This window comes from Phyllostomus discolor, chromosome 12 (genome assembly GCF_004126475.2).
Source record: "Phyllostomus discolor isolate MPI-MPIP mPhyDis1 chromosome 12, mPhyDis1.pri.v3, whole genome shotgun sequence".
In the NCBI taxonomy this organism is placed as follows: domain Eukaryota; kingdom Metazoa; phylum Chordata; class Mammalia; order Chiroptera; family Phyllostomidae; genus Phyllostomus; species Phyllostomus discolor.
In genome coordinates this window covers 49,271,502-49,282,935 of record NC_040914.2, presented here as the reverse complement: position 1 = coordinate 49,282,935, position 11,434 = coordinate 49,271,502, and the positions used below count along the sequence as shown (strand labels likewise).

At 60.5% G+C, this 11,434-nt stretch overlaps 1 protein-coding gene across 2 annotated transcripts; it reads right to left on the bottom strand.

Annotated features, from left to right (window-relative positions):
* Nucleotides 1–5,920: 5,920 nt before the first annotated feature.
* On the bottom strand, nt 5,921–11,196 carry NKD1 (NKD inhibitor of WNT signaling pathway 1). 2 transcript variants are annotated; one of them, XM_036013519.1, is made up of 4 exons: nt 10,988–11,196; nt 10,823–10,855; nt 10,023–10,156; nt 5,921–6,180 (listed from the first exon to the last, which is right to left on the bottom strand). In XM_036013519.1, exons 1-4 carry the CDS (start codon nt 11,010–11,012, stop codon nt 6,031–6,033), a joined length of 342 nt encoding a protein of 113 aa, XP_035869412.1. In that variant the 5' UTR covers nt 11,013–11,196; the 3' UTR covers nt 5,921–6,030. The 2 variants fall into 2 exon arrangements, with proteins under 2 accessions (XP_035869412.1, XP_035869413.1); XM_036013520.1 differs by lacking the exon at nt 5,921–6,180 and adding an exon at nt 8,645–9,311 and having other exon boundaries at nt 10,988–11,194.
* Nucleotides 11,197–11,434: the final 238 nt, after the last annotated feature.

Here is an 11,434-nt window from a genome sequence, read left to right as displayed (position 1 = left end):
CCTCGTTCCCCGGAGCCAGCAAGCACGCACCCACGGCCGTCCTGGGAGAACCTGTCCTCACCAAAAAGTCAACACACCAGAAGGCCCTGACGCTAACAACAACAACAACAACAAAAATGTGTTGGCAGTGAGAGGTTAGGGGGCTTGCCCGAGGCCACACAGCCAGTGAGAGGCAGAGCTAGGACTCGCAGCCAGGTGTCACCTGTGCTGGCCAACACTGGGCAGCAGCCCGCAGTGCGAACTGTGATTTACAACGGCCTCTGTCCGTCCGTGCGGGACAGAGGGACACACGGGTCGGGACACAGAGCTAGACCAGCCAGATCGATCCAGCTCGTTAGCTGCGAATGCGACACCCACAGCTACAAACGAGACAGAACGTTACACAGAACAACGCTTACTCTCGCTGTATGTGACGCTCTGTCACAATTTCATCCTTTTCTAGTGCATTTTTTCAGGCTGGTCACTACATTGACCAGTGGGGGTATAACATAGTTTAAGAAAAAAAAAATGTGTCGTCTATTCTGATGTAGGATGGCTCTGGAATCAGATGGGCCTGCATTTGAATCTGGCTGGATCGAGAGTCCACTTCCAAGTCAGGTGACTTGGGATAAGGAACAGACTCCTTCAAAGCCTCAGTCTGCCCATCAGGAGAATGGGGGTGAAAGCAGCCCCAGCCTGGCGATGATGCCGTGAGGACTGAGTGGCAGGGACTGGGTAGCGCCTGGCCCCTGGCCTGGCGGACAGCAGACACTCGGTGCCACACCCACGGGCTCAGCTCCTGGGGGGCACCAAACGCCGTGGCGAGCCACCGCACCACAGAGCGTGGAGAAAGGGCGCACGAGCCCAGGACTGACCCAGGCGGTGCCCCGCTGGGTTTGCACGGTGGAGCAGCAGGAAGAGAAGCCACCAGGGGCCCACTGAGAAGGCAACTCTGTCCCTGGTTTGTAGCAGCTTCCTCACAGCCTCCTTTTGCTTTTGAAGTCTACATAGATCACTGGGGGAAGAAAGGGTCAAGCGACAAAGTCAAGGTCAAAGAGCGCTGTGATGAGGCTCCCCCTGGAAGCCAGGCACGGAGCGGCACCCCTACTAACCAGCACCCCCGAGGCCCTCCATGGAGCCACCATGAGCCACGGCTTCTGTGCCAGGGGCCAGCCCGCGTGGCTCTCGGGAGTTAGAAAAACATCCTCAGAGGCTGCGGTCTTCCCCAGGCCTCACCTGTGGCCTGAAGGTGGACGGGCCCATCCTGCCAACCATCCGCCCCACCCTCTCTGGGGCCCCGCTCTGCAGACAAGGCCAGCGCGGGGTGGGCCAGGCTACCAGCGCCAGGCGGACACCACTTTTCGGGACAGGAGGGCTCTCCCCAGCCTCCCAGCCAGCCAGGACACAGAGAAGCTGGACCGAACAGATGTCGGTCAGAAAACAACACTCACATCACAGAGGAGGACCTGCGGCGGGGGGACAGGGGCTCTCGCCGGGTCCCAACGCGGAGCAGCACCCTCTGTGCAGATGCTGCCGGCCCATCTGCGGGACCCCCGGATTTCTGCCCTCTCCCCGCAGAGGCTGCAGCCCCGCCCCAAGTTGGGCACCAAAAGTGGGCATCAGCCGCTCGGCCTGTCCTTGCCCTTCCCAGACCCTCGGCCTGAGGTGCTTTCTCCAAGCCTTCCCTCACGGGGCTGGTGAGTACTCTCTGGGTCTCAGCAGCTCTGTCGCCACGCCCCAGTCCAAAGCAGCGCCCTCTCTCTACTCTCCCTCACCGCACCCCTTTCTCTTTCTTGCTGGCGGGCCAAGGGGTCCGACGCCATGCCCTAGCTCCCACAGTTAGAAAACGGTGCGGCCAGGATTTGAACCCAGGGCGTCGCACTCCAGAGTCCTTGCTCTTTAACCGCCACCCTGTTCTGCCTTATGTCCCGTGCGAATCCTCTGGTTCGTCCTCAAGGGTCCCCTGGGTGACCGCTGAGAACGAAGTCCTGTGCCCGGACTCCCAGTGAGTCATTCCAGAAGCTCTCACGGAGCCCAGAGAACAGTCACCCGATGCCTCTTTACCCTCCAAAGTATGTTTAACACGGAGAGCCGTCCCCACATTCCTTCTTTCCCCGCACAAGAGCTCCCCCAGATTGCGGGGCTCACCTCTGCCCTGCTGGCCCCTCCACCCAGGGCCTGACCCTTGTCTCCCCTGCAGACGAAGACCGAGTTCCGTAAGGTGACCAAGAAAGCCCCCAGGCCCAGGCCCTGACCCCTCTTCAATCAGTATCTCAAATGGACCGCTGTCTTCACCTGCACTGGTGGCCCGTCCAGCAAATAGTCACGCCGCTATTTCATATTCCCTCCCTGTGTCTTGCTCACCACCATCCCCTCACCTCCCACTCCCTTTAGGGCTTAAATCACAGACCCAAAGTAAAATAGTAGTCAGTCCAGCACAGAAACACTTTAACACTGCCATCTATCACGACAAGGATGTAGTTCAGGGGCATAAAAGGAAATCCAGTGATGCAGACCATGCATACACAGCACACAGCACCAAAGAATGGGCAGCTCCAACCCCACGCCCCAGCAGCCGCTGAGAAAACTCCATAATCATTCTTGGGTTTCAAAACCTTAGCGAGCTAAGGTCACCAGTTGAAGAAAGCTTCCTTAACTGGACAAGCAACACACATATCCTTAATGGCCATTAAACAGTATAGGTGACTGTGACCAATGCAATAAGATAAGAAAAACCAATGAGAGACAAGAAGGTTTAGTCCCAATAAATGTGCAGGAACTCCGTCCTATTCCTCATCGTTTCCATAACACCCTAAGCACAACCAGAGATTGGTGGAATGAAGAGCCACCCAGATGAGGTCTGACCCCCACGAAATGTTCTCTGAGCATAGTACTTCTCCTCCGAGGCACATGTCACCACTTAGGCTGTGAAACTTGTTTGTGAAGACACTTCCTACTAGAGTGTAAGCTCCATGAGAACAAGGACCATGCCCGATGGGCACAGCAAAAGGGTTCCTGGCCTAAGGTAGGCTCTCAGTAAGTATGCACTGCAGAGGTGCATAAAGGACTTGAATAGAGCATATTCCATGGATAGTCACTACACGATAATCAATGTTTTATCCTGTTTCTCAGCTGGACAATCAAGACCCAAAGAAGGGAGGGACCCTTTTCCTGCTGCCACACCACGGCGAAGCCCACCCAGCAACCTGGCGTCCTCTGAAAAGCGTCAGCCACCGGCAAGGCCACACACACACAGGCCACAGCCCACGTGGCTCGCCAAGCCAGGAGAGGGAGGCCTAGAGCCATTCACAGAGACCTCTAAACACACACACACACTCACCCAGGGCACACCCCAGCGGGCAGAGCCCGTGGCGAGAGCTCCAGAGGGCCACCCCTCCGGGGCCGAGGATGACTTCAGTGGAGGGACCTGAGGTTTTCCTCGCAGAGCCCCGTGACCGGTGCCCACAGGGATAAACAGCCCCCGCTGCTTTCCCGGGAAGTTATCAAAGAATTACTTATGTCTCTGCAAACGCTTGTTTGGAAAAGGTTCTCCACCCGACCTGGGCTTGGCAGCGGCGGCGGCATCGCCAGGCCTGCCCTCTGGGGAGGGAGCAGGCTTCTCCTCCCCACCCCACCCCCCGCCCCCCGGAGGAGCGCGGCCACTCTTCACGCAGGGAGTCTGAAGCCAGCCGTTAAGAAGCAGGCAGCTTCCCAGGATAAACGGAGCACGGTGACATCAAAGACGGCCGTCCAGATTCAACAACTGAGGCCTTCAGCTCTCGCTGGCATTTCTTCCAGGATATTCTGGGCCCCTGCCTCAGTTCTCCCTCAGAGGGAATGGCAGATATTTTGTTTGCGAGAGTCTGAATTTTTCCCTTCCTCGGGGAGAGGGGGAGAGGGAAGGGGGGGGGCGGGGAATGAGAGCGAGAGGAAGAGAAAGAATGTCTGTGAGAGACAAGAGCCACAGAAAGAACATATGTGAGTGAAAAAAGAGGGAAGCCAGGGCGGCAGCCAGAAGTGCCTGCTTTGGAATCCAACAAGCGACCTAAAAATTCCAGGAGTTTCTGAACCAAAGCACATTGTGAACCCACAGCCAGGGAGCGAGCAAGGCTGTGAGAGCCCCCGGACCAGGAGGGCGGTGGAGTCCCTGACGCCAGAGCCAGCCGGTCTCACGAACCACGGCATCGCCCACCGGCACGTGAGCCCCTTGGCACGCCCCTTTCTCGGGTGCATCTGGGAAACCAAGGCAAGGGACCCTGTGCCCTCAGCCACAGGCTCACGGCAGTGCCGAGGCAGAAGGCGCTCTCTCCGGGATTGTCTTATCACCGCCTCTTGTCCCCGGGCCCCCGGGCAGCCGATGCCACCAGAGCCAGGTGTCTGGTCCCTCAGCTGACCCTCAGCTGACCCTCCTCCCTGCCCAGGGCAGCAGGGGCCACCGATCCACTGGAAGAGCTGGAGAAATGCCCCCAAGTCCTTGATGCTCCACAGTAATCGGCTCTGAGGCTGGGGCGGCACGCTGACCGCCCGCCAGCTGCACCCCACACACCTGCCCGGAGGGACAGGTAGGTCATCGTGCCAAGCATCCCAAAGGCACAGGGCTCCTCAATAAGACTGAGCGCCAGGAGAGGCATGCAGTCCCCGCTGGCTGCGGAGACACTGGGACCCACGGTCCCTTCGGAACGGCACAGCCTGGCCATCCCCCACTTCCACGGGCGAGCGCGAGCCTGGGCACCTCCCTGCACACGGGCCTCGCCCTCTGCACCCTTCTCCCTCACCGGCTTCCAGGTCTCGCTCAAATGCCACCTCCCACAGCTTCCCGAGAGTGTCGCTGTCGGCTGACGTGCCCATGTACCTGCTCACTCTTTCAGGTGGAAGCCACGGGAGGCCAGCAACTGCATCTCCGGTATTTGCCACTGTGTCTTCCATGCCTGGCACAGTAGTGAGTGACCACCCACTACTGGTCGAGATGCAGGAACAGCTGGGTGCCTCCTGAAAGGAAAGGCCCTAATCCACTTGCTCCTGCATCCGGTTCCCTCAGGCTGGGGGAGAGGGTGGGGCAGGAAGAGGCAGGGCTGGTGACCGAATCCATCCTCCATCCATTCACCCGTTCATTCATGCCCTCATTCTTTTAGCAAACAGCTCACGGGTGCCCACTACCTGCCCCGGGGCTGCTGCAGGGGAGGTGTGTCACCCAGGAAGGGGACTCTTGCCTGGCGGGTGGCTCCGCCTTGCTGCTTCGAGCCCCTCAGGGGACAGTTTGGTCCCTGGGCGTGGACTACTCTCTGTCCACCCATTCCCCGCTTCTCTCCTCGCTTCTGATGTCCCCGCTGGGAGAGGAGACAGCCGCCCCGCAGGTTCGCAGGGAGCTGGGGGGACAGGCCGTGGTGGCCACGTGGTTTCAGCTCGGCCCTGGGCTTATCCCCGTTGGTGCACAATGTGAACGCCGGGGACCAATCCTGAGTTTGGGGGGCTAACACGGGCACAGAGCCTGACTCGGGGGCCTGGCCTCCTTCTCCGAGAAAGAGGAAAGTTTCAAAGGGAGGAGGAGACACAGCTCGCGGCCTCTAGGAGAGAGACGGCGTCGCAGGGACGGTGGCCCTGCCCGCCGCGCGGCGGCCCCGGGGACGGAGGCCTCCTAGGAAGCCAGAAGCCCCGCCTGGCACTTCGCCCGGCTCAGGAGGCCCCCGTCCCTCCCGGCCACTCCACGGGGGTAAAGAAAGCTCCCGGGCAGGGCTGGGAAGCTGGTCCGGTGCCACAGGCGGAGAAGACCCTCCGTGGAGAACGCGACGATGCCAGCGCGGGGAGGCCCGGAGGCCTCCACCGGCCTCAAAGCAAATCATCTTTTAATTCCAAAACACCAAATATTTAATTTATGCTCTACCTCAAATGTCAAGTCCACCTCCCGCCACATAGCTTCGAAACCACGTAAGGAGGCCTAACACTTTCCATATGGTGAAGACATGAGGCTTTTTAATTGTGCCAACTGGTATCAGTCAAGGGTAATTCCCCAGGAATCCGGCGCGCGGGCAGCAGCTGGGCCGGCCTCCAATCTCATCGCCTGGCCCCACAGGGACCCGCGGGCTCCAACCGGGCCTGCGCCCGCCCCATCTTCCTCCAACACCGAAACGCACTAGGTGTCACCTCATCAAATTTCCGAGCCGCCTGGCGGCCACCTTTGCTGCAAAGACTCCCTTCAGGCATCTGAGAGGAAAGAACAAAAGGACCAAAGGCACCAAAGGGGGGGGGGGCGGCTGTCTTAAGTGCATTTGCACACACGTGTCCACACCCCACGAGCGTGCACGCAGGCTCGCGTCTCCGAGGACCGTCCCACCGCGGTCTCCACGCCAGTAAGCTTCCTGATCTCACCCATTGTGCTTTCCAGACCCGAAGTGCCCACCTGGTTTGCTTTTGTAACTGCCTGTTGCTGCCTCACGTTTCCAAGACAATCACCCCCAACCCCACTCCCCACCTCATCCTTTTGAGATGATGATGCTTGTCTTAATTTCTCCCTGGGGAGGACATTGTTATCGGACACGTGAACAGTCCCCTTGACTGCTCTGCCTTCCTAGGACTCCTCCACCTTGACTTCCTCGTTACCTTTCTCCCCCGAGCTCAGGTTCCCCTGGCACTCACCCGCCTTGAGCCCATGGAGAGAAGAGAAGCCGTAGCCTTGGCCTTGGCCTTGTCCTGCGTCCCTCCGAGTGAGTCTAGGGTGCACAAGGTGCTTTCGCAGTCTGGGCCCCCAGCTCCCCCTGCACCTGAGTCTCAGCAAACCCCACCCCCACCCCGCCCATTTTTGAAGAGTTATCTGCTGTGACCCTGCCTGGGATGAGAACGTTCTCATGCCCATTTTACAGACGAGCTCATTAAGGCACACAAAGGGAGAACGGCTGGTACAAGGGGACGAGCTCTGTGGCAGAGCCTGACCTCGTGTACGTCTGTATTCAGGGAGACAGGCTTAAGTCAGTGCCAGCGAGGTCACCCCCTGACACCCCAGGACCTTGCTTGGCGGGCAGACCCACCCTGAACATCCATTAAGCTACTCATACCCACCAGGGAGGACAAGGGCAAGGAGTGGACCCTCCTGTTCTGAGCACCCTAAAACCTGCCTCACCCTGAAGGGCTCACAGCTGCTAGGCTGCCACCTCTCCAATGAGGGTGCGTGCACCCCCGCTCTGGGCACACGCTGTGGCACAGGGCTGCACCACGCATGGCCTCTGTAGTCCAAGAAAATGCTCCAGAAATGGAGAAAAACAGCCCCTACCAGCTGGCTGGTAACTTCACAGGCTTACCAGGAGGATTAAGATAAGGTAGGCAAAGCGCAAGATACACACAGGCAGTTAATAAATAGTAGTTATCCATGTAGTAGTAGTAGCAATAATAATAATAATAATAATAATAACAATGCTAATTGATGTGCTACTGACACATCTGCAGCCACTTCAGGGAAAGGGCAGGGAAGGAGCTGGGGGGGGGGGCCACCCCAGGGACAGGCCTGGGCTGCTGGGAGGACCTCCATCGGCCCTTGGAGCAGGCGGACTTTGGAGCCCTGGCCCTCCTACATCCTCATGGCGTCACCGGAGACGCTGCAGCCGGGAGTCACCCAGCGCAAACCAGCCTGAGGGCTGCCCAGCCCGGTCCCATGCGGGACCTCAGTGCTTCCCGACCGTCGGGCACTCGGTGCCCACGGTCACCGTTTGGGCCACTTGCACTTCGTTGTTTTTCTTGGAGTCGACTCCCGACCCTCTCCTTCCTCTGAGCGTCACCCTCAGCAACCACAATAGCAGCGGAACCATGGGTTTCGCGTCCTAGTGCTTTTACTTCCAATCAGAGAAAAAAAGGAACTATTCGGATTGAAAATGACCCTCCAGGTACCACCCAAAATCGCCTTGCGGGCCCCGGAGTGGGGCTCACCTGACTCTCCCGGGGTGCACTCGCGCCCCTCCGCAGACTCAGCGGACTGGGCGGGGGCTGGAGGGAACCCAGGTGTCCGGGCCCCAGGCACCGAGCACGACTATAAGGAAACACAGTTCCCTCCCCTTCACATCTTGAAGCGCAGGGCCCGCCCTCCACCACCCAACATGTGTCACCCCGATGGCTCCGTCTCACATCTTCAAAAGTGCTTTGAACAAACATTAACGACCCCTCCGTGCTTCTCCGAGACAGGGGGCGAGGAAGGGAGGGGGCGCGCCCCCTCCCTGGCTGTCCTCAGCTGGGGGGGGAAACCAGGCCACACCATCCCGTGCCTCCACCAAAGCCACCGACTTAAGCCGGGGCCCCCTCCCCACCCTCCCTCGCTTCCCCCCATGGCAACTTTTACTGGCCCACATTCCTTTCGCTGGGAACACTACTATTTAATTAAAAACGACAGACTTTTGTTTTCCTCTCCTTCCTTCCTCCTCCCGCCCATCCTCCAGGACTGGATGCCAAGGAGACCCACCAGAAACATGCGGGGAACATTTGTTACGGCTTTGAAGATAAAAGTCAGTTGAAGTAAGCCCTCGCTGTATTTCAAGTTTCCCCTAAAGCACGGAGCAAGCTGCCTGGCAGTTTAGGAAAGGAAAAAAGGCTGGGGGGGGGGGGGGCGGGGAGGAGGGAAGACTGCAAAAAAAAAAAAAAAAAATGTCATTCTGCAGGAATACTTTGTAAAAATAAACAGGCTGAAAAAAAAAAAAAGCCCAAACTTGATTAATGGAAATCCACTCAGCTGGCCTCAGTCTTGAGCCACGAATGCATTTATGTGTCCGTATGGCTACATCGGATCATTTTCATTGCGCTTTAAAAACACATGTAGATCATAAACTGGAAATGCTGGGGGAAGACTGGGACGTCCGTAGGTCTGTTTTCAAAGGGCCCTCAACTCACTGCAGCGCCCCCGCCCACCACGGCTGACCGAGCTGGGGGGCAGCAGCTCCAGTCCGCCCCAGCCTGCAGGTGAAGGCACACGTGGGAGAGAAAGCCCCAGCTACGTGAGCAGAGGCGGTGGAGGGGCACAGGGGAGCTCCTCCCGGACGCAGGGGTTATTTCGTACGTGCACAAGAGTCGGCTGCATCCACAGGCTCACTGCCCCACGCCGGCCCCTGCCACCGAGCTGCGCCAGCCCACCACTCAAACCCACACACACATCTGAAAACTCCGCCGGCCCCTCCCCAGCCCACGGGCAAGACCAAAGAACTAACCAGACCTGAGACGCAGTCTGTTCACCTCTAAGTTAAAAAAAAAAAAATTAAATGTCACATCAAAAAGTTGATTCATCCTTTGATCCTCGGCTTGCTTGAGTTCCACGCAGACCTTCTGAAAGCCCGTGCAGAGTTCCAGAGCTCAGAGGACATCTGTGAACGCCAGTCCCAGGCCGGGATCTGGGGCTGGGCTCGCTCACTCCCCCGTCACATCTGTCTCCTGCTCCCCCAGAAACACCTCCGACCTCAGGGACCCCCGGGAGCAAGCAGGCCCCGGCTACAGCAGAACGAGGGGCTCTCTCTCCTCGTGGGCCTAGCTGGGCGGGGGGATCTACCGGGTCCCCTCAGTGCCCCTAAGCTCTGTCACCCAGATGACGGTCCGCTCTACTGGGGTTCCCAGGCAGATGGTACAGACGAGGGCCACGGACACACGGAACGTATTCAGAGGCCGGCACGGTCCCGTGCTCCACCCAGACACCCCTCAGTGCCGCTCCCTCTCCCCCGCCCCACCTCTAAGCCCACCTTTGCAGGCTGGCCCTGAAAACCAGGGAGTCAGAGCAGGCCCCCAAGTCCCCGGCCCCCCAGCACATATAAGCTTCTTCATGGACTGGACCTGCAGCACCTCCCCACCTAGGACCTACGCGCTCAGGCAGCCCTCTGGCCCCAACCAGACAGGAGACTGCCACCCACGTCACCTCAAAGGACCCTCAAGGCATGGGGGTGCAGGGGTATGTTGGTGGGGCAGGGGCGGCTGAGAAGGGATTTTTGGGCTTAGAAGCTGTGCCAAGAGGGTGCTAAAAGTTGGGGTGGGCGGGTGTGGAGACTCATCTCTGGGGGTGAAAGAGGGGCGTGAGGGGATCGTACCCGGGCTCCTCTGCCGGCGGTGCCCGCCGCCCGCAGCTGTCGGGGTCCGGAGCTGCCACCCGGGCAGCGCTGCCTGCCGATCCACTCCTCAATGCCTTTCCGGGCCCAGGCGGCACTCACGGCGAAGCTGTCACCTGGGGCGGGGACGACAGGAGTCCCTGAGTCCGGCCCCCGAAGTGAAAGTTACCCGAGAGAGGAGGGAGAGGGCGGGCGCAGCCCGCGCAGGCCACGGGGGCCGGGAGGGGGTCGAGAGCCGGGGCACAATCCCAGGGGCGGACGCAGGCAGCCGGGAGAAGGGGTTCCACGAAGCCCCAAGAGCAGGGAGAGCGGTACCCACGGAGGAAGAGTCCGGGGATCAGAAGAGCGAGCCCCGGAGGGCAGGACTGCCGAGGAAACGGGGTGAGGGTCTGGAGACGGGTGCATTAAACACGAGGTGAGGGGAAGTAGGGAACTGAGGGTCAGGAGAAGGGGCGCAAGAGCCAAGATCGAGGAAGAAGGGCCTGAGGGCCAGGAAGAGAGGGGACAGAATTTGGGGGAAGGAGCTTGAGAGTCTGAACAGGGGGCGCAGTGAGCGCGAAAGGCGGGGACCACGAGACGAGAGGTTGGGGCTCAGAACAGGGGGCACAGGACAGCGGGGACGGGGTAGGCGGGACAGAGAGGGGTCACGAAGGCTGCTCCAGGAGCGGGTTTGTGGGGCTAGTGGTCAGCCAGAGCTGGGGGTGGGGGTGGCTCTGGTAACGAGATCCCGCGGGCTAGGCCATTCCATCCATTCCCCGGGTCCATGCCCCGCGCGCCCCTACCTTCCGGGCTCTCCCTGCGCTTGCACACGGCGGCTGCAGCACATCGCGCGCGGCGGCGGCGGCGGGAGCCGGAAAGAAAGGAGAGGCAGAGAGTTAGCAATCGCCCGGGAGAGGGCGGCGGGGGCCCGGGGGCCCGAGGGCCGGCGCGCGGGCGGGGACACTGACCCGGCTTGGAGTGAAGTTTCCCCATGCTGGGGGCGAGGCGGGCGGAGGCGTCCCTAAGCCATGCGCCCGGCCCGCGGGCCCCGCGGATCGCCGCCCCTCGCCTGGCTCTCCTCCTCCGGGAGCAGCCCCCGAGCCGAGCGGAGCCCGAGGCGGCGCCGGGACTAGCTCCTGCCGCCGTCGCCGCTGCCCGACTGACGCCCGGGCGTGCCGAGCCCCCAGCCCGCCGCCTCGGCCCGCGCCTCCCCGCGCACCCATTGGCGGGGCGCGGCGCATCAAAGGCGAGGCGGGCTGCCGAGGGGGCGGGAGGGGGCGTGGCCAGAGAGCTGGGGGCGGGGCGCAGCCAGGCGCTGCAGGTCTGACACAGCGCCCCCTCCAGGCTGCAGTTTACGTCCCCCAGCCAGGTGCCAGGAGCTGGAGACCGTCGTCTGGAGACGGGGTTTGGGGGCT